General features: G+C 46.2%; 1 protein-coding gene across 4 annotated transcripts in view; it reads right to left on the reverse strand.

The window, feature by feature from the left end:
- Nucleotides 1-22,779, reverse strand: part of RasGAP1 (Ras GTPase activating protein 1) — a 37,468-nt gene that overhangs the window by 7,733 nt on the left and 6,956 nt on the right. For 2 of the 4 annotated variants that reach the window (XM_089544567.1, XM_089544565.1), the window contains exons 7-18: nt 21,917-22,229; nt 17,205-17,353; nt 14,896-15,010; nt 14,690-14,764; nt 13,703-13,933; nt 12,014-12,091; nt 9,574-9,657; nt 8,744-8,817; nt 8,100-8,206; nt 6,305-6,387; nt 1,942-2,102; nt 933-1,084 (exon numbers count right to left, since the gene is read on the reverse strand). In XM_089544567.1, the coding sequence (XP_089400693.1) occupies nt 933-1,084; nt 1,942-2,102; nt 6,305-6,387; nt 8,100-8,206; nt 8,744-8,817; nt 9,574-9,657; nt 12,014-12,091; nt 13,703-13,933; nt 14,690-14,764; nt 14,896-15,010; nt 17,205-17,353; nt 21,917-22,229 (1,622 nt within the window). Of the gene's footprint in view, nt 1-932; nt 1,085-1,887; nt 2,103-6,304; nt 6,388-8,099; nt 8,207-8,743; nt 8,818-9,573; nt 9,658-12,013; nt 12,092-13,702; nt 13,934-14,689; nt 14,765-14,895; nt 15,011-17,204; nt 17,354-21,916; nt 22,230-22,779 lie in introns of all 4 variants that reach the window. The other 2 variants (XM_089544564.1, XM_089544563.1) reach the window with 1 other exon arrangement.

Raw genomic sequence — 22,779 nt, forward strand, 5'->3', positions numbered from 1 at the left:
CGCATATCGAGCACGGAGCGTACCACAATTTTATACTATGTGAGGCTGATATAATTGTAAACTTCTTGTAGTGAACGCTCTGCCATGCGCGCGTTATAACAATTATATCGCGGAATCCTTGGAAACGATTGCATGCAAGCTTTGAAGGCTGCTTGATGCATGGTACTGCATACATGATCAGGTAACATTTGTTTGGTTATTTTTGTCGCCTTCCTTTGTTTAGCAAACCAACAAAATATTTTAGGCTTCCTACGCACCTTTAACAGGTTGTAAACAAATGAGTAGGATGTGCATGTGAGCGTTTTAGAGCAGTCGCCGCATGCATGTAGACAATACGACAACGACCTGCGCAGCCGCAGGGTCATTAAACCTTGCTGTTTTAGATAATAACAATAAAAAAATATTAAGCAAAGCCTTCAGCGGCATTCAGGCGATCCACCCATTGCCTCGAACAGGCGAGAGCTCAGCCGCTCTTCGCGACATGAAGCCCGATCACGTTTTCATGCCTGAAGTGATCAAATTAGGGTTTTCACATGTCCTTCGAAGCTTCGGACCAACCACAGTGTCGTCTTCCCACTCCTTTACAACCGTATCAGCCGAAACACTGCCTGTCGGAAACGAAACATCAGACGCAGCAGCCGTCGCGACGAGGCGCGCGCCGAGCGGTCAGGAGGCGAGTAATGGCGACGTGATCACGTGATCAAAGATGGCAGCCCCCATGATACGCCGCTGTAAAGCGTCTATACTGCTGCGTATACGTTGACCCTGCAAATTGTACACAGCACCTGCAGCTACCAGGCATGCATGCAAGCAAACACACCCAGCTGCCCAAAACACACCCACGATGCCAAGCATTTTCAGCCCCAACCTTTTCTCTCTGCTGTCACAAAACAATGACGCCTGCAAGCACTTCTGTGGGCACAGATGCTCACCAATGAGCCGCTCAATAACTTGCATCTGGTTGAGGAAGATGGAGTGGACGCGCTGCATCTCCCGGTCCGTGTCTATGGTCACCTTGATGTCAGCCAGGTTGTATGATGTCACAGGGGAGCAGCCGGGTGCCGTCTCACTCTCCTCCTTGCAGCTGCGAGGCAGGTGGGACAAACATTGAAACAATAGAAGGCAGAGGCAGAGCACATTTGCCACTGGAAGCCCTCAGTGCACATAATGCAGCAGAGTAAAGGCAATGAGCAGTCAAACAACTCCCTGACACTTGCAGGCAGCAGTGCAAGTGCATGGCTTGTTGCCCTGACAAGGGGGGTGGGACACCTCGGCATCCAGTGCAGAACAACACAGAGAAACTTTACTGAGTCATTATCCGCACCCAAATGAAGAAAATCAATTTAGGGGTGATCAACTGGATTGACGTGGAGGAATGCAACGGCATTTTTTTTCACTCCTCGGTCTATTCCAATTGACTCATTTTTCTTTCATTCACCAATCTATTCCGATTCTGTTCATATTCCATTTCTATTCGTAATCCCATCTTTCAATCATTTTTGTCCGAGTCATTCTTAGCATGGCACATCTCTCCTCTAACTACTACAAGCGGAGGGAGATTTCCCTCTCTCACACCGCCTGCTGCGGTTGGTAGGAAGAAACTTCACACAGTCGCCGGTGCCGCCAGCCAATTTTTGCTTTCGCGGCACTCCTACTGTTACTGCATTTAAAAAAAAAATGTGACCAGCAGCATGTGACTGATGGAGACAGTCAAAAGCAGCACAGCGCTGCCTGACAGGCATTACGTCACAGAGGAAGCCCATGTGAAATGAATATGTGAGAGGGGGAACTCCACCCCCTGATCTGGCACACCGCTGCTACAAACGCTTTGAGTAGTAAACTTGGAGCCAGTGGACCAAGGGGAGATTTTCCTCGTCCTGTTCATACCTGCACAGCGCGCTAGAGCAATTTCCAACAGGTCCACGCCGGAGTAGTACTGACCAGAGCCAGTGGCCCTTGAGGAATGCCGCTGGGTGGTAGGTGTGTATGCGGCACAGGTTGAAGTGGCAGATGCGGGTGAGAATGGTGCGCCACTCCTTCTCCTCCACACAGTTGTTGGCCTGGATGTAGAGCGCTCGAGACTTCTGAATCACCTGGAACACCTGCAACAACAGAGTGCAGGTGGGCATCTTCTGCCAGAGGTACTACTGCAGGTTCCACACCCTCGACCAACTGGTAGCTTGATAGAGGCTACTTTTAGTTGCTGAAAGTGGTTTTGCCCACAACTAAAGAGAGTTCAGATGCATGCGCTTAAGGGGTGACACTGGTCTTGAAAAAAAAATTTTTATTAATGAAGTCACAGTTACGAAATCTTCAGTGAATATGTATTTTTGTGTGCTGATTCTAAATATGGCATTTAATTTCATGTAAAACAATTCTTTGAGCACTTATGCACTTTTTATGCTAGTATTTTGCAAAGAGTTTTGAAGAAAATTTGCTGCGGGAAACTCGCTGAAATGTATGCCATTGGGTTCTCTTGACACTAAGGAATTCAATAAGGGTGAAACTGTCTTCCTGCCTATCATAGAACTTATGTTATAGAGCTTTGAAGTTGTCGCTTCAGAAATGAGAAGGAAAATGTGTATTCCTGTTTCTGAAGTGGCAGCTTCAGTACCCTATAACTCAAGTTCTATGAGAGCCAGGATGATAATTTTACCCTTATTGTATATCCTTGGCGTCAAGAGAACCCAATGGCATATATTTCAGCGAGTTTCCTGCAGCAAATTTTCTTCAAAACTCTCCGCAAAATACTTCCATAACAAGTGCATAAGTGCTCAAGGAATTGTTTTACATGAAATTAAATGACATATCTACAATCAGTGCACAAAAATACATGTGCCCTGAAAATTTCATAACTATGACTACAGTAATAAAATTTTCTTTTCAAGACCAGTGTCCCCCCTTAAACTACAGTACCGAGACCACGCATTAACAAGACCAGCTGGGCCAAACAGCTTGCCCAACTGCATTTTGTCGTATGAAAAAATTGTAAGACGATTACGATTTTCCCTGATAGCTCTGTCGGTGTCTCAGGCACTGCAGGCTCATCCTTTTGCTATTACTGGGTCACTGGCACATTTGGCAACAATATTAGTTCGATAGTAGAATTAGTTGAAGACAACAAAGTGCAATACACAGCGCGCAAGATAGCAGGATTATAGAAGAAGACGATGATGTGCAATGCACTGCACGAGTGTGTGTAGCAGTTTAACGGGAGCCGTGATCAGCTGCGGCAATAGCCTAGCCTGCAGTGGCCAGCGAAGCTGAGCTGTTCGCGGCACCGTGGTTTTGAATCCCAGTCGTGGCAATGTTTATTTTTATATATTTATTTAAGGTTTGGCTCAGTTACACCAACAGCGGTGATGCGGCTCAACCCACGAACAAGCGCTTAAGAGCTGCACTCTAAAAGTGTTCTTTATAGAGCACGGTAGTCCCGATTTCCCAAACCAAGCCACCCCAGTTGTATAGCTTTACTCACGACTAGTTTTTCTAATGAACTGTAGCTTCATCTACTAAATGTGAGCCACATTGCCCTACCATGTACAAGCACTAGTATTACACACGATGCCAGAGCGGTCAGCATAGCCAGTTTGTGACGCTGACATGCAACAAGCCTGAGAGCGAAAAGAGACGCTTCTGCCATTTCGCCCATTTGCAGTCAGAAGCTACTTTGCAATTTCAACAATGTGAAGGAAAGCCACTGCTCTGTAAAAACACTTCATCAAGAATTAATTTCTTCTGTTCTCCAGTATCTCTAGGTTACTTAATGACACTTTTGAAAAGTGTGGTACTGCATGTAGCATTATTCTCCAAGTGTGGAGACCACAGCCCGCTTGCACGAAGCAAATTAGTCTAGTTCCCAGTCTAGCCTTATCTGCGATATTAGCTGGACACAACTCAAGAACGAAGTGGCAGATGCCCCTCAAAGAAGGCTCTCCAGCCAATGGAGTCGGCCAATTTTCATGACGCTGCGGTTAATCCGATAAAGCCGTGGTTACTCCCCTTTCTTCTGCCACCCCCTCTGCGATTTCACTCCGGCATGTTCAAGGGGGAAAGGAGGAGAACTGGTCGACACCACTGGCTGGAGGGGCACCTCTGAGGGCATCTGCCACTTCATTCTTGAGTTGTATCCGACTAGAGACCCTTAGCAAGAGTTGAGGATACTTTTGAAAAGTGTGGTACTGCATGTAGCACGCAAGAAGCACACTACATAGTCTAGTTCTCAATTTAGCATTATTCGCACACTAGACCCTCAGCAGGAATTGAGACAAGGAGAGGCACACGAATGGCTCATGTTGTCGGTGGACTCCTCAACTGCTTGGGCGAGAAAAATAACCACCAGGAAGGCCGACTACAAGTTTCAGTTGGCAGCTGGCGTTCTATCTGTCCTTTGACTCCTTGTGGCACAGAAACTTGAGCTAGTAAAAGACCCACCCAACGCTCAGCTGGCAGTTGCAGCATTTACCGTATTTACTCGCGTAATAGGCGCACTCGCATAATAGGCGCACCCCAAGTTAGGGCGCGAAAAATCAGATTTTTTTATTTCCGCGCATAATAGGCGCATCCCGAACTTGGCACTGTGATCCATACTGTATTTACACGATTGCAAGCCGACGCCTCGCCACCCCCCGCTTCCCAATCTTTATTTTAACAAGTTTTTTACTGAACTGACTACTAGTCCTCACTAGTGCTGCTGCCGTCGCAGCTGCTGCGGACCCACAGCACGCACAACGACATCGCGTAGAACAGCCGCACACAGTTTTCAGGGATGCTCACTTTAATCGTCTGTTTGGAAAGCTTCATCTCCCGTCGGAAACGTTCCCAACTTAGGCCCGCGAAAACCTCGGCGCTTGGAGTCGCGTACGAAAATTTAGGGACGCCGCAGTCGCAACTGCCGCACTTCTCGGCCACGTCATATTTTCCGACCTGCCGCACGCTTGCGTGTTCGAGAGCAAACTCCCAGCTGTGGAGCTGTTAAGGTGCTTGCCCGTCGAGATAAAACAGCAATGCGGCAAAGCCATAAACCATGATAACTATCGCGCTACCGCAAATCCCGGCACTTGACAGCAACAACAACAACAACAACAACAAAAAAAACGAGCTGGTGATGCTGATGGCGATATAGATAGCGAAAGCTCGCGGCGGAGGAAAACGATGATGATGATGAGCTTGGCCTTGGGCGCCCTCCGTGGGCGGCGTCTGGAAGCTCCTGTGCGCATGTCTGGCCTCCGCGATCAAGCGCTCGTTGCGCGCAGCCGGAGCCGATCGCGGAGGCCTCGGCGCATGCATTCCGAAGGCTATTCCCGCGTGTGTCGTGGAAAGTTTCGGTGCGGCCCTACACGGATCTTTTTTTTTTTTCAATATTTTCTTCGCGAAAACGGGGTGCGGCCCGTACACGAGTGCGTTTACGCGGTGTGTTCAATTTTGCGAGTCGAAAAATTTCCGGAAATTTTACCCCGCATAATAGGCGCACCCCGAACTTTGAGCCGGATTTTCTGGAAAAAAAGTGCGCCTATTATGCGAGTAAATACGGTAGTTGGCATTAGTTTTTTTCCCCTCACAGCACTGTTGTGTTGTTGAGCTGCCCACTAACAAAGTGAGCTAGTTACTTGCCGTTCCTTTCTTCAAATACAGCGCAGGGTCTAGAGTATGGATAAGGCTAGACTGTGAACAAGGATAGACTGCAAACTAGACTGTCTAATTTGTTTCGTGCAAGTGGTTCCTCGATATATGAAGTATGCCTAGTAGCGAATTGTCTGTCTTCACCCCTTTTCTCTTTTTTGCTGAAGGCTTGAACTTGAGCTGAAAAATAAAAGTTCTCTCTCTCTCTCTCTTTTTGCTCACAGAAAACCACACAATCTTTGCTGTCCTAAAAATTTCTGTAATTGTAACTGAAATGCCCATTTCCATCTGACCTCTCTCCGCAGCGAAAATATGCGAAGGGTCCTCTATGCTTTCTTTTTCCAAGCTCAAACATCTTCGCCAAGCTACTCAACGCGGTTCAATCAGTACTGCAAACACCTCCACACCTCCAGTGCTACTTTTGAATCACAGGAAACTGCAGAAGGCCACACAGAGAGTACATGCGTTGTTTCGACAAATGTGTTTTTTCACTCCTTGATATCCTTTGACCAGCTTTTTGCTGATGCTACGAGGGGCACTGTGCTCTTGGTCCTGCACTTTTTATTTTGGGAACAAAGATACACATGGCTGCAGTCCACTCGTCAAACGGATGGCAAGAGGTAGAGAAGTTTAACGTGCTAATAGTTAGCTCATAAAACAGAGATGCAAAGATCAAACTTACATTTTTCATCTTGAAGGAGTCTTCCTGCACTTTCTCCACTCCCAGGATCTCGTACAGAGGAATGGTGCATAGCGGACTCGAGTCTGTGGAGATAGATGGTGCCACAAAGAAACGACTGAATGACCGAAAAAGCAAGCAATCAAAACACTAAACCACATCTGCAGTAAGAACACACGGTGCCAGGTAGAAAAAAAAAGGGGGAGGGCAAAGTGGAGCCATGACACACTTATTTTATTTATAAATGCTGTAAGCCTCCACAGGCTCATACAGAAGAGGGTACAAATCCTAGAGAAAAAAAAAACAAAAGCAGTATAACAAGGAACATTGAGCATTATACAGCTATTTATACATATGACAGAAGCCAACAGCCACAGAAACCAAGGGGCATAGGGGATTTTGTTTTTTAATTAATATTTTTTTATTTTGTGGTGTTGATCAATTTAGAATATTACTGAATATGTTATCGCTTAAAGCTAATTGATAGAAAAGCAGAAGAAAAAACAACCACATGCCGCCGGTGGGATCCAAACCCACGACCTCCGAATTACGCGTCCGGTGCTCTACCTCTGAGCTACGGTGATGGCCGTCAAACCTTCTGCTTTCGCGGGTATTTATGTTTTTTTTTTAGAAGTAACCTAAGCTTGAGAGTGTTCATCAGCGCCACCCACAGGTATGACGTAGAACGTCATCGAACTGAGCGGGTGGAAGCTGCGTGAGAACCCTCTTATGCTTCCTATGGCGTCAAGGCTGCCAGAACCGAGGCCCTCGCTAAGCAATTAAGCAAACAAGGGAAGGGGAATGAGGGGCTCGTTATAAATATGACAGAAGCCAACAATTCCCCTTCCCTTGTTTGCTTAGCTATTTATACAGTTATTTATACAGCCATTATGCATACACATCTGACATGCTCGTCAACTGCCCCTAAAGTGGAGGTGCCCGAGAGAAACTGCCTCAGAAGAGGCACGGCAGACGAAAGCATGGAAAAATTGTTTGACTGCAATGGTTTTTCACTCCACTGTTGTAACAAAGTTCTGTTGAAAGGGTGGTCAGGAGCCACACGTAAAAGTTTACAAGAACAATGACAAAGACAGCGAGAGCATAAAACAAATAAATAATATCCTTCAAAGCATAACTGCCATGTGGAAGTAGACAAGTGTGCATTCCTTTTAGGAGCAACAAAGCTGCTCTTTTTCAGCTTGGTAACAGCCATAATGTAACCAAGCGACTGCACGCAACTAGATGCAACAATGTAACAAAGGTGGATTACAGCAGCACTGAAAATTACTGTCAAACACCATTTGTAAATACAGTTAAATGCAATTTCACAACACCAAGTGTCATGCCGACAATACGTGTAAGGCAAGCTCTGACCAGGGAGATCTTAAAATTGAGCACACCCCAGCAGCGGCGGTTGAATTTCGATGGAGGCAAAATACTAGAGAGGCCTGTGTGCTGTGCGATGTAATGCCAGGTGGTTGAAATTTCCGGAGCTTTTCACTCCGGCATCCCTCCTAGCCCGAGTCACTTTGTGACATTAAACCCCCATAAAACTAAACTAAACTAAGCTGAAGTAAAACAATGTGAAAGCAAAATTCATGACTTTTCTCTCATTTTGGTACTTCACCTCCTGGTTTCCGGAAACGAATGGGCATGTTGTAGCTAGTTCTTCTGGCCAATGAGCAAAGAAAATGCAGTGATGCATGACCTGGCACTCAAGCAGCTATTGACATGAGCATGAAGGCTGGCCCTAAAATGGTGCAATCAAATCCAGGACGTCCTAGAACCTGAGCCTTACCTTTTGTCTTTGAGTAGTACAGCTCCTTGGTAGTGAGGCAGAAGTAGCGGCGCTTGAAATTCTTGAGACCAAGCTTGTTGCGCCCTTGTGCCCTTTTGGTCATGGTTCTGCATGAAAAACAGCCACAACTTAGCCATGCACCAAGTGGCATCTGAACAAACAACCCATCTGCTTAGCGAAAATGAAGCCTGGGCTGCTAGTGGACAGCGACGACTAGGGCTAAACAGCTAAGACAGTGATGCTCAGTGAAAGGATCAGAATCAGATGGTGCTGACAAAACCATTGCTATCTAACAAATCGCTAGCATTTTTGCTAAACAAGCACGCTGCGTCACTGGAGAGGGCAAAGAAAAAAATGGGGGGAAAGAATCACATTTTCCTTCGAAGATGCAATCACTGGCGTTCTTGCTCTCTCTCTACAAACCAGCAGCTAAATGCTAGAGTCATAAAATGATGAAACCAATAAAATGCCTGCACCCAAAATTATCTCTGCCCACGCAATACATACCCCTTTACACCTCAAAGTCAGCGTAAGATTTAGCTTTTGATAAGAGTTGGAATTCTTTTTATATACAGTACTCAGCATGGCAGGGCACACCTACCCCAATGAAATGAGGTCAATACAGGCAAAACAAATTCGCTTACCCTTCTTTCAAGACAATGGACGGTGTGTCAAGATTCCTCATGGGGACGTTTTTCAAGGAAATGAGTTCCAGGTACTGGCAAAAAAAGCAAAAACGAGAAACACAATTGATTGATTTTGGACCCCATAGCTAAAAATATGCGAAACACTAGCAATTTGTTTTAAGAAAAATTGGGACCCTCACCAACTAACTATGGTGCATCAGCACACCTGTTTTTTTAAGTGGATCCCAGAGGCCACGCTACACCGCCATTCACTTAAAAACAGTGATCATGGAGTCCCTTTCGGTGAAGATGTCATAAGTGTTTGAATTCGGTGGCAGGAAAAGTTTTGCATGCAAGTTTTTCGGCGATAAATGTGCAAATAAAAGCCATAAAAGTGATTTTTATGAAGAACAAAAATTGCATGGATTGTACTCAGAGTGCCTTTAAGTGTGGTGAGGTACAAAACACCTTGGAAGGACAGCCTGAAAAGACGCACACTTCAGAATGCCAACTGGTCCTTTCATCTCAAGCATGCATTGCACACATAATCAAATAAGACAGAAATCGGCAGCAATGAATAAAAGACATGCTAAATATAGTGCTGATATGCTGCCATGCTCAAAACAATGTGCACATGCGGCATAAAAGCATGCCACGCAACAGGAGTGTGATGTCTTAAGCATGCATATGCTTAGAGATGAACATGACAACCTGATGCTGACATGGTAAAGATTATTACACGTAGGCTCGACTATTTGTGGTTGCATCAGTGAAGACAGTATAATTCGAAACAAAACGAAACAGAATGAGAACTCGTTAGCAGGACAAGCTCAGAGGAGTCACCATACCTGCCTCACGGACTCCTTGTGTTCCTCGGTGATGAAATTTTCATAGAATTCCTTCATGTAGTCCTCCTTGTAGAAAGGCTGCGCCTATGACCCAAAACATTAAAGTAGTGAGTGACCGAATCCACTGGAAAAAGTTTGACAAGCACCGAGATAAACCTTATACCGTATTTACTTGCATAGTCACCCCCCACTCCACCCCACCCTTTTGGCAGAAAAATTGACATCTATCTATCAATTTGGGGGAGGGCTCCATCAACATCCATCTGCCCACCCGCTCACTTCCGTCTGCTTGCTCGTCCATCCATCCATCACCAACAAAAGTGCACTGTCAAGAAGTTGTGCACCCGCGTTCGTGTGTCACTGGTGTTTAGCATCGTTTGCTTCAAAAGGTACAGAAAGACGTGTCACTGGCATGGTCTTACTGCACGTCACAAAAAGTCCTTGAAGAGTCAGGGCAACCATATTTCTGGCACGTTGTTTTCGAGGATCATGTGACGTTTATTTCAAACGCAAGCATGGGAGCGCATGTGAGCATCGTTTAAGTTGCCTCTTCGACTCCGATTAGCCTGGCTGCGTGAGGTCTTGCACAACGAAAACGGGAGCTTTTATAATGCGTGGGCAAAAGAATTTAAGCCAATTTAAACCAACTGGAGGGTGTCACAGTGCGAGATTTTTGATTACAAGATGCCTGCATTATATATGACAGTTTCACACAGTCTCTTGAAAGCCATATAATCGAGGTTCTACAGTATTTTTTTTTAGCTACCTGCAGAAATGGTTGATGTCACCCGGTGGTGCTAGATTTAAAATTTTCTGCTGCCTTCAGCTGTCCCATGGCCCTATTACCGTATTTACCCAATTCCAACGCGCACCTTTTTTCGGGGAAAATACGTCTCAAAATCGCATGCGCGTTGGATTCGAGTGCAAACCGAAACTGCCCCATAGCTGCCCATCGTCATCGCCATTATACGATGTGGGAGCTCACTAACTGCTGGAAACATGGGAGCACGTTTGCTCGTCGTTTTCTGCGTCGCAGGAGCCGTTTTCAACCGGTGTGGCGCTTGTCATTGGTCGCGTGCTCAGCGACCACGGACCGCGTTCACGGCGACGGTATCCCGTGCACTGCCGCGGGCGGACGCCGCATCACTGCCGTTGCACGATCAAGATACGCGGATCGAAGAATATGTTGATGAAACAACGGTTATCGGAAACGCGTCATTTCGGCGGTAAAGTTCCAAAAACGATGAGACTCCTTTCTGTTTTGCGGCCGACTCTCTGACAGAGATTACATCGTCCGCAGGCGGGGCACGCCGCGCCGCTGACGAGGTCGTGCATCATGCCGATCTCACAGATAACAGCGCTCCCGCGCCTGTTTTTACAGTCGAAGATCTTTATCTTTCGCTCAGACGCACTGACGAAGTCATGGATGCTCCGCAAGAAGCATCGCCATTGCCGCAGTTACGCCTAGCAGCAGACGAACCTCCCGTAACCGGAGCTCTCCGCTTGCGCTTGGGGCGTCTTCCTTTATACTGATGCTTTGTCAGGAAATTGCGTGAGCGAAAATCTCGTTTCTCAGTCACATCCATAGCGGAGATAGGAGAAAAACCCGGGCAGAAGCGTTGGTTCACGTCTCGGTGGCGGCAGAACGAAGAAGCTAGAGCGTCTGCGCCCGACCGTGCGGTGGAATGCTCGTAGCCAATGGAAGGGCTCCGATCGTACCACGTGATTTGAAGGGCCAGTCGCGACGCTCGACTCGGGCGGGAAACGATCTTTTTTTTCGTATTTTTATCAAGAATGCGCCGCTGCCGAAGTGGCTTCTTGTAGACGATGGGTAGGCCTACTTCCCCGCGAATATTCAAGAGCGGGCGACGGCGTGGAGCGAAATGCGGCGTTCCCGAAATTCGGTCAAATTCGCACTTTCGCAAGCCACCGCGAGTGCTTTAATTGTATTTTTTACTAACTTCCCATTGATTATCGGCTTTGATTTTTTTACACATAAAAGAAGAGGCTTGGGGGAATACAAAACGCAAGAAAATACAAAATCGACTATCGAAAAAAATCGCGGTTTTTTCACCCGCACCTCCCCTTAAAATATAAAAACGGTTGCAAATTATTTTCATTCGTGGAAGTCACATGCACGTTAGAAGCGGGGCTTGTAGTTTTTTTTTTTTATTATTACCAATATCGGGCGCGCGTTAGAATCGGGGCTTGAAATTTTTTTTTTTTTTTTTGGTGCCGTAAATTGGGTGCGCGTTGGAATCGGGGGCGCGTTGGAATTGGGTAAATACGGTATTTACTGTTTCTTGGACAATATAAGACTCAGTGAAACTACAAAATCTGTGACCATAAGATGCTCACTTCTACGAGCTGAAACCTGAGCAGCCAAGAATAAAAACAGTGTGCCTAAGCATGGATCTTTAACAATCACTTCTTGACTTACTGATGTGGAGCTGACAAGGTTCCCCAGGGTTTGTATGGACTTTGACACCAACGTAAGGGTCCTGTGAGACTGTTCATCCTGGAAACACAAGTGTAAAAGTTTAACTCAGTGAACCTTGACCAAGAGCGACATATAAAACTCTTGCATTTGGCTCAAGCCTGCTGAGGTATGTTTATTCCCAAAAATAAGATATGTACTCTGTGGAAGCTGGTAGTGACAGCTCGTAAGGCTGAGGCTCAGTTCGCCAAGCTATTTTCATGAAAGAACTGCATGTGTGGACTAATTGGGGCTGCTGAACTGGCCAACTACACAATCAATGATGTCCCAGCCAGTCATGAACAGCACTTACAGGAGTTGCTCTACACCTGTACAATATCAGTGGGCCAGGGTACACTGGCCATTTTCTCCCCCTCAGCAATAGCCCCCACAGTGCCTCCCACAACACTACAGTTCTTGCAATTTAACTAGGGCCACTTTTAAAGTGCTCAACAACTGCAGAGCCAACACTTGGCACTTTTGTGACAGGTGTCTTGCATCCAGCACAGCCTCAATACAGATGTCCATATTAGTTATGTGACATGCTGCTGCTGCCTTCCTGCTGACAATTTTGTCCAATTCAAAAGATAAGGCATTTGACATTATCAGTAAAGAAGACTTGAATATGGCTAAATTAAGTGGATAATGGACATAAAATTACTAAGGGTCTACGAATAATACATTTTTCAAAACCGCATCGAATATGAATTGAATATTTTCACAATTATTTGCTACCTATGTGAATATTCATATAAAAATTAATAACAGTGGAACACAGTGAAGCGCTAATAACTGTGCTGCGGTTCAGTGCTATACAAGGTTTGTGTAGTTATAGCTATAGCTATCAAATGATGCAACATTAGTGTCCAATCGAGGGTATGCAATATAAAGTAAGAAAACAAACTCTATGACAGTCATGTCACACTTAGAAGACAATGACATCTTGCATGACAGTAACAACAACTGCTGATGACGACCGCACATAAAACTAAAGCGCCATATCTCAGAAGGCGAGATGGGGGAGAGCTCTGTGTAAGCCACGGCTTCTATGATAGGGCACAAAGGCCAGTTTCGCACAACCTACCTGAACCCTGCCTCAACGTTGACACGTCACCCGACCTTAAATGTGACTGAACCATGACGGTTCAGTTGCATTTAATAAATTCGACAACTATTCGAGAAGCTGACAACATATTTATTCGTTCAAAATAATTTTGAACATATACTGTTCGATTCGTTCAGTGTATCGAATAGGAGGATATCCGATTCACTTTTTAAAAAATGTCGAACATTTGCACACACACACCAGCATATCACCAAAAGTTCAGTGTGTCACACATCAACCATTGCTTCCTAGCTGATATCTTTAGAAAAGCAAGCTTTTAACAATGGCCACAAAACAAAAACAAAGAAACAGCCAGCACACTAAATGTGCTCGCTCAAGACCATTTGTGTAAACAAAAAATGACCATTACATCAAGCATTGTTTTTAAGAATTCTGTTAAATGTTAGCAGCTACAAAGTCTTTACATTGTAGATATACACACAATGTCATACTCTTTACTCATTTACAAAGCTTGCACCGGCACGGCATTATCACACCTGTGCAAAACAGCAAGTGGAAGAGACACCACCACAAGGAGGCACACTCACGATGGGTCGTGATGCCAGTTCAAAGAGCTTGGGGCTGAGGATGGCTGCAGCGAAGAAGCGCAGGAAGAGGAAGACCGAGATGACCGAGTACTGGAGCTCTTTGCGGCCCGGAAACCGGTCAGCCGCCAGGCCACGCAGCATTGAGAACAGATCACATAGCTCCCACGGGCAGGCCACCCACGAGCCCACAATGGCCTGCAGCGCTGACCCCACGTAGCCACGGAGGTGCGCCTAAGTAAGAGGGACACCAAACGCCAAATCAGCTTGGGATTCACAAGGTACTGCATTTGCTTACATGCTGAATGCACCTGCCATTTATTTCTTTTTGTTGTCGAAAACATTGGATAACATACTCCCCCAGCATAACGAACATGCTCCCAAACTTCTGTAATGTTCCTTTAGACAAAAAGTGAGTTCGATGGCATTGTTATGTATGCTCACAGTTCACTGGGGTTGTGAAGGCAATGCTGGAATACACTCGGCAGCAGCACAGATATCAAGTGCTATCAGCGGTCGAGAGCAAGAGCAAGCACTGCTCATAACTGGGCCCCATAGTTAAAACATCGTGGCCCACTTGACAGTTATTATACAGCTCTGAAAAATGGTGCAAGCACTGCAGTGTGTACGCCTCTGCATGAAACGAAGTGCAAACACATGCAATCACAATGGTGGTACTTGACCTAATTTATGCAGATGCTGGTGGCACAAAAAGCTATCGAAGACGCACACAAACGTCTCCTCTAACTCAAGTCTACTTTCAGCTGTAAATAGCGGATTAACTGCACGGACCTACAAACAACATTTAATGGCCCCAGAAAAGTCTCGAAAGTACACTGTGACTCCATTGTTGTGTGGGTGCCAGAACAATGCTATCACTGATTGGTGTCTAAGTGCTTCATTTTCAGAGCTGGCACTCAAGTCCACAGCTCAAGATATCAAATTACCAGCCAGGTACTCAGTGCAGACCAGAATAAAAGAGCACCTCACCTCATTCACTTTCAGTGACTCGCCATCTTTCAGCCTTGTGGGGTCAATCTCGCAGGACAGCCGCTCAGACAGGATCTGTTGAAAAGGGGGAGGAAAGGGAGGGGCTTGAATCAAACAGCTGTGAAAGAGAAGAGCAACTGGCACCCAGCAGAGCGCAGAGGGTCATTCGCTCAGCACAACGAAAGAACACAACGCGAGACTCTTACCTTGGCCACCACTGTTTTGAGAGTATCTTGCAGGTAGAGCATGCCTGTCAGCTTCATGTACTCGTCGACACACTTGGAAACCAGTGTGTTGCCTCGGAAGATTGTGTGCGGGTCCCTGCAGTCAGCCAAACATAGGATAAAGTGTAAAGCACTCGCAAGCAAAAGCACTACATGCTACTTCGACTTATCTGGGATTCACATGCCGTTACAGAATACACAATAATACATGTTCACAACACTCTGGCAACGTAATGCCTTCCGAAGAAAAATGATGACAATGCTACCTGTCTACACATGGTACACTGACCACATTCCAAAAATTGACTCACTATGCCAGGTCTTTTTATGCAATTTTAAGCCACTTATACACATGACCATAAATGGCACAAGAAAATTATAAGCGGCGGCACAAACTCGCCTAAGAAATTGAAAAAAGCTGAACACATGCACAACAACTGCTCCAGTGTAAAAACTGCAGAGCTTTGTTCACACTGTATATTACTGTGCCATAAAGCCTACAGACTCCGCAGCTGGCGCAGCTAAGATGTGAAAAAGACTGTTGAACCGCAGTCATCTTTGCAAACCAGGGCCCATCAAGGAAGCAACATGATCTAAGACAGGGTTCTCCAATTTTTTTTTTTAGCCTCGGGGGAACCCCAATGGGTTTAAAAGGTAATTGGAACTCCATGCGACTTGCCTTCCGTCTCTTCCCGTCAGGCATGCACGCAAAAAATGGAGCATACAGAAGCAAGGGCCTTCAAATAATGCCAAATTCAATTAACACTGGCTGTAGAAAGAGCCTGCTCTATGAGCGGTTACAGTATAAGTCCCAAAATAAAGTGGGTAAAGGACAGGAAGAGGCTGAGCCACACAAGGATTTAGGTGCTCGGGGAACCCAAAAACCACCGCAAGGAAACCAAGTGTTTTGCAGAACCCAGTTTAGGAGCCCCAGTGCTAAGAAAAGAAAAAAAAAAAGCTTTCTCAAAGGGGCATTTGAGCTGCACCCCACTGCAGCCTACAGCGCTGTTCTTCTAGAATGCATACAGCCGAGTCCATCAACATCGTAACTGTCACACGCCATTCGTTTGTTATATCTGGATGTTTGCAGTAAGTGGACTGGTCACAGTCATAATATTAGATGACAACCACAAGACAGATCTTCGTGGTGCGCTGTCTATGCAGTATCCGCAAGTCGCCGTTGGTCTGGCTAAGTTGTCACAGCGGTTGACACATTTTCCCGTGTCGCGATCAGTGGGGCAATCAGCACCGCGCATTTCGGCCTAGTGAGTCACATGAATCCTTATCAAGCATAGTCGTGTCATCGAGAGTCTACTGTACAGATGCGTGGATTGGCTCTGAGGCATGTTTCTGTCATCCGCAGATTAAAAACGCATTTCATAGGTTCCAATAAATGAGGATTCTGTGGGATTAAAGCGGCTGCCCCAACAACCGTGCAGAAGGGCACGCCCGTGCCCGAATTCTGCCTGCTCTGTGCACCCTCCCCTCTTTGCTTCTGCCTCCCTTCCACCAACAGAGCTCTTGCAGGGCATTTAGGACATTCTGTGCATGTGAACAATTGTGGGAACCGCAATGCTCTGCAAATTCTAGTGAAGATATGGCCTTACTAGAAGTTAAAAAAAAAAAAAACCTGTAGACAATGATGCACATTTTTCTCAAGCATGCTTTCCAGCTACTACGTTTCTCAGCAGATATGTTTCTTTCCATGGTACCATAAAATATGTAACAGTGGGGTTCTAATGTATTTCAAATAGTGATTGCTCCTGCCATGCACAAAAAATGCACAGATGCCTCAAGCACACTGCTTACTTATCCAGCTGCTGTTATTTTAGCTGTCATGCACACACCTGATCTTTAAGTTACTCCCTATTTGACTACACTTTCTATCACAGGAAGCATACCCTAACCGAACACAGTCAATCTGGACCTCACAAAACATGAAATAGGTAGGACCCTCAAAATACCGCAAAAAAAAAGCGTATAATACGAAGTTTCTTTTCCAAATTTTAGCACGTCAAATTTCCACCTCGTATTATATGCGGATCCAAACAATTTCTGGTAAAAATCTGTGCGAGACCAGTAGGTTTTGCAAGGCCCGCTCGAAGTGCCGCTCCGCTTGGCTCACTAGGGACGGCGGTACCGAGAGACCTTCCCATGGCATTGCTCACCACTATGCCTGCTGTAGCAGATGCCTTTGCCGTTACACATTCCTAACAGCCTTGTAGTTAACACATGTTGTTGCAAGGGTGTGGGAGCACGGGACAAAAAAAAAGAGAAAAAGAAATGCTCACGTTGCACCAGCCACCTCCCAGCTAGCCAGCGCTCGCAAAAGGGGCAGTACGGAGCTGTGGCTCTTGAAGATCTTCACCAGAGGCTGGGCTGCATCATCCTTGTGCTGCACCATCTCGCCCAACACGTATGCTGCACTCGACGTCACCGGCTGCGAGAGGTAATGTGCAAAATGTCTGGCACTCAACTCGAAGCCCGCTGATCAACTTGAGCTGAAAGATCTGACAAAATCCAATGACGATCGGAAGTCCCCCACTGCCGAAGTTAGCTCAGTCACATAGATTTGGTTTTGCTTTTCTTAATTTCGCGACATTCCACGGCTGCCATCGGATGCGCGCATCAGCCAGTCAGGCCATTTTGAATGCTGCTTGACGAGTCAATGGTCTCTTATTTTTATTTTGTCACGCCATTTGAACACCCACGCATATTTCCCTCACTTGCATCCACACGCTTCTTCTGTTCTTCCAGTACGCTGAAACGCACTGTTCATAGTCTGTGCACTGAAGCATCCTCAAAATGTGAAGGGGCCATTTGTGAAGAGGCACCACCGCTTGTGTCACACTGTGAAAAGGGCCACGGAGGCCTTTACGATTTTCTAGGAGTTCTTCAACATTCATGGCTGTGTGCGCAAAGCGAAGTACTTGACAAAACCACTAAAAATCATTGGTGTTGCTTGGTTTTCATCTCGAATATAGACTACCATTGTCCAAGAATTCATAAGATAAAATTACTGTGTTGCAAATAGATTTCGGGCAGTTTTTCGAGAGATTTGATAATTCAAAGTTCTGAATAATTTGTACACTTTTTCTGGCCCCTTGAAAGACAACTTAATGAGATTTTAATGTATAACAAAGCCTTATTGTTATTTCAGAAAACTGCAACTGAATAAAATGTTCTTGTTATCTTACCTCAACTAAAAAAACATTTTCCCACTAAATTTTGCAATGGAAAGGCACCAGCCTCGATTTAATACCTCATTAATTCATTCCAGGTTGATTCAGAAATCCATATAATTCAAACTGCTGGCGTGGTACCGGCTACCACCCATGTAAGCCTAGGGTTTCAGACGTCCGTTATTTCGAACGGACTGCTGACGGGGCACTGAGTAAGAGGTACGATTGGCACAATTCAAACACAGCAGCCCTCCTCTAGACTGAATTGCACGGTGCGGTCTTGCCTGTGCTGCCGCCGCTTAAAGGGACACTGAGGAGAGCACTATTAATATTTTTTTTATAGTAAAATCCGATAGTTCGGCATGTCATGGCTTTGTTGCCACTTGGCCGGCAGCGAAAGATGCATTTATTTCTAAGAAATTTGGATTCGAAGTTGAAAAAGTTTTTCCCGCCGCTCTGATTCAAACTTGGGATTCGTCTATGACGACACAGGACTAAGAGACGTGAAACATGACGTGCACATGACGTAACGCAGACTCCGTGATTTCTGGCTGCCAGCAGTGCGGCCTAGCAGCAGCCGAAAAAAAAGCTACCGCCGGCCGCACGTTGAAGGCATCTATCGGCTATTGCGGCCGTCGCTACAGTCGCTTCGATTACGTTTGCACTGACGTTTTGCCAGTGTTACGATGGATCTCGTTCTCGAAGTCGTCAACGAAGTTCTCGCAAATAGACACCTTTAGCATACCGTGTACCTTGTTACCGCTAGCGGAATACCGGGAGCCCGCCTACCGCCGGAAAACAGGCGCTGATTTGTCCCGATGCTTCAGGAGCGCGCGTAGCAGCCGGGCGCGTGGCGCCATCTGGCGACGTCAAGGAGATTTGCGCATGCATTGGCTGCGCCTCAGTGATGCATGGTTTCTCGGTTCCTGGTGTTGCTAGAACCATTCGTTCTAGCAACACTGTTTTGGCTTATGATCTCATCACGCTTGTACTTGCGAGTTTGGCCTGTGGCGGCGATACCTGTATTTTGGTTCTTGCTCTTTTCTACGTTACAAGAGCTTTGTTGTCAGTATGAGTGGCGTTTTTGTAATCAGGAGCTGGTATTCTGTCGATACAAGCCAACTTCAATTTCTCCTCAGTGTCCCTTTAAATGGTATTATGCTTTTCAACCAACGCCAGCTTCCTCAAAAGTGCATGAAGGCTACTACAGATCACTTCTACACCTAACACAGCTTGTTCAAAACAATGAAGTTCCTTTCAAGATTGATTAATATCCCTGTAATGAATAAAAATTTTGTTTCTAACCGCTTCAGGTTGAACTCGTTGGTTGACTGCTAAAATGCCCACAAAATGATTGGAGGTGATGGTGGCGCCACAACATCTTCGTGTGAGATAATGAAACCTCTCAACTGCAATTGAGTGTGCCAAGTAGCAGCGGCGCAACTCCTTTGAGTTCAATAGCGATTGAGAATCTCAAAGGTTCTCCACTGAATAGCCTTTGAAAATGCCTCGATAATTCGAACTCGGTTAATTCGAAATCCCGGATAATTCGAAGGTTTTCTGCGGTCCCGTATTTTCCAATGTAAATTTGGCCGGATAATTCGAACAGGCGGCCTGCGCCAGCCCGGTTAATTCGAAAATTTGGACTGCTATGCGGCAATGCCTGATCCATGTTTCGCCGCAAACCCGGCGAAACGACGGCCCTACGGAGCCACGAGGCAAAGCCACATAGTAATGGTGATGATTTGGAAGCTGATGATGATGATGAAGAAGACGATTTGGAGATGTGGAAGCTGCTCTGCTTCGCTGGCTGCAGAAAGCAAACGCTGCCCACCTTCCCGTCAATGGGACGCTACTGCGGGAGAAGGCCAACGACCTAGCTCTACAACTTGGGCACGAGGAATTTAAGTGCAGTAATGGATGGTTTTGCCGTTTTAAAGAACGCAATAATTTAACCTTTCTGACCGTCTGTGGTGAGAGCGGCAGCACTAACGAGAGCGTTGTCGAGGATTGGAGAAACCACACATTGGCGCCGCTGCTTAGCGAGTACGGTGCAGACGACGTTTACAACCTTGACGAGGCTGCACCTTTTTATAAGATGCTGCCAACAAAAACATTCTCAGTGAAGAACACCGCCATCAAGGGTAGAAAACAGGCCAAGGACAGGATTACTGTGCTGTTCGGCGCAAACATGTGCGGTAAACACAAGCTGCCACTACTGGTCGTCGGGAAGACGGGGAAGCCTCACTGCTTCAAAAATGCGCGGCTGCTGCCAAAGGATGAACTCGTCTACAGGCACAATAAGAAAGCCTGGATGACAGGTGCAATATTTGAAGAGTACGTGCGGCAACTTGACCGCAAGTTCGCGGCCACGGGCAGGAATGTCCTATTTGTCGTCGACAACTGCCCGGCACATGGCGACATCCCACATCTCCAGGCCATCAGGATGGTATTTTTACCTCCGAACACCACTGCGATCTCATAGCCGATGAACCAAGGCGTCATTCACCACACTAGGAAGATTTATCGGTACCACCTGCTCAAGCGCATGCTCCTTTGCTAAGACAATGGCAAGGAGTACTCCATCGACCTCCTCGGAGCCATATGCCTCATGGTGTACGCTTGGAAACAAGTGGAGCCCACATTGATCAGGCGGTGTTTTGAACAGGCTGGTTTTTCCAGTGAAAGCACTGTTGATGCCGATGCAGACCACACATGTACTACTACTCTTGACGAAGAAGGAGCAGAGTATTGCGACCGCATCAATGCGCTCTGCGCAGAGGATGAGTCCAACGCAGTCGGCTTCGCCGAGTATATCAACTTTGAGAGCGAAGGGCAGACTGGCTACTCTGACATGGAGAGTGAGATCACTGCTGGTACGAACATGCGCGATGACAGCGACGATAGCGACGACGACACCGACGAGCCTCCCCGAGCACCTGCTCTTGGTGAAGTTATCGGATCGCTGAACGTTATCCACAGTTTTGTTGAGTGCCGCGGTGGAAGTTCAGAGATGTTTCGTCTATTTGACCAACTTGAGAGCATGACCTTAGGAGCCGCAAACTACCGGACGCGGCAAACCAGCACCTCTGATTACTTTCAGTAGTAATTCAAAATATGCCGAATAAAGGTAACACGTTCCTGCAACGAATTTTTTTGCCTAAGACTTATTTCTTGGTGTGTTCGGTTAATTCGAAAACCCGCTTAATTCAAAGATTTCTCGCGGTCCCGATGACTTCGAATTAACGAGGTTGTACTGTAATGTCATTTGCAAGCTTAAGTCAGGTCATTCGTCTTTCAAGAGGCTTTTAAGCTGTCTCCTCTGGCATTGATGGCAATCAAGTTGCCGTTATTATCAGTACCTGCAATATAGTTGCTGGGAAGATGGTTATATGAGCAGTATTATTATTATTATTATTATTATTATTATTATTATTATTATTATTATTATTATTATTTGTCTCTACAGAGCTCATACTGTGCTGGTCTAAATATCAGACATCCGTCCAAGATTAGAAACTAATACATGCACTGTTGTCAGCGCTGTCCACACAACCTTTACTTGGGGTAGCGGGCAAGTGTTCCATTACTTAGTTACCGTTAACCTTTGTTTGCTTTAGCTCTAATGCAGCAAAACTTCAAAAAGCTTTAGCTGCAATCACAATTTAGCACAGTTTAATGAAGACCAACAGCGCTGAAATTTTTCATGCAAACAATGCCAAAAAAAAGGACACACCTTCCTATCAGGTGAAAGTCCACACCTTCACATCAATGCACCCTACAACCACACCCCCACATCACACCTTCACATCACCACACACCTTCACATCTGGTGACATGAGCAGTAGCTCGCGGAGGTCCCGGTAGAAGTGACTAGAGAAGACCCGGTCCGAGGTGAAGAACAGCTTAAGCCGCAGAGAGCCCAGGGAGCCCGCCGCCGTTCCATTGGCTGACGACGACCCCGTGGAGGTTGGTGGCGAGCGCTGGCCTTCGGAGCGAGGCTGCAGCAGGTACCACGCTTGGTGGGAAAGGCCCCGCTCCAGGCCCAGGTCACGCACGGGGATGCGAACCTCTCCGAGAAAGGCGCTACCAAACATTCCGCCCACTCCGCTGAGGTCATGCTGCAGGCACACCCTGAGGAAAAAAACAAACACAGAGGTGATCAGAGCGGGCCTGCACGAAAAGCAACTTCTACGAAGACAAACATGCACGGATATTTTGTCAAGTTCAATAGCAAGAGGTGCTATGCAGTGGTCACTACATGAGCAGTGCCGAGTTGAAGGACTCGCTGCCGTAGCTACTCTCTACCACCCGTGATTGTGCTTCATGTGTGGTAGGGAGTAGCTACAATCAGTGATCCATCTGCTCTCAATTGTTAATACAGTCCTGTGAAATGCCACGCAATGTGGTCAAACCACTAGAGAGGCAACACAAGGGCACTGCTACATTCATCTCAACTGCAGCCCAATCTAAAATGCGCAAAAGCACCATACAATATATATAGCCCCCCTTTTTTATGCATGCATTAAGGGCACCATGACAAGTACATAAACGCGGGTACACAAGATGAGCACTGAAAGTGCTCCAATTAAAAAAATTACAAGTTCTGCACATTTAAAGCTCAGAACATCCAAACAGGGATATGCATTAAAACCAAAAGGGAATTGAAAAAAAAAAAAAAAAA

This window comes from Amblyomma mixtum, chromosome 5, assembly GCF_055824585.1.
Source record: "Amblyomma mixtum isolate Tamu chromosome 5, ASM5582458v1, whole genome shotgun sequence".
In the NCBI taxonomy this organism is placed as follows: Eukaryota; Metazoa; Arthropoda; class Arachnida; order Ixodida; family Ixodidae; genus Amblyomma; species Amblyomma mixtum.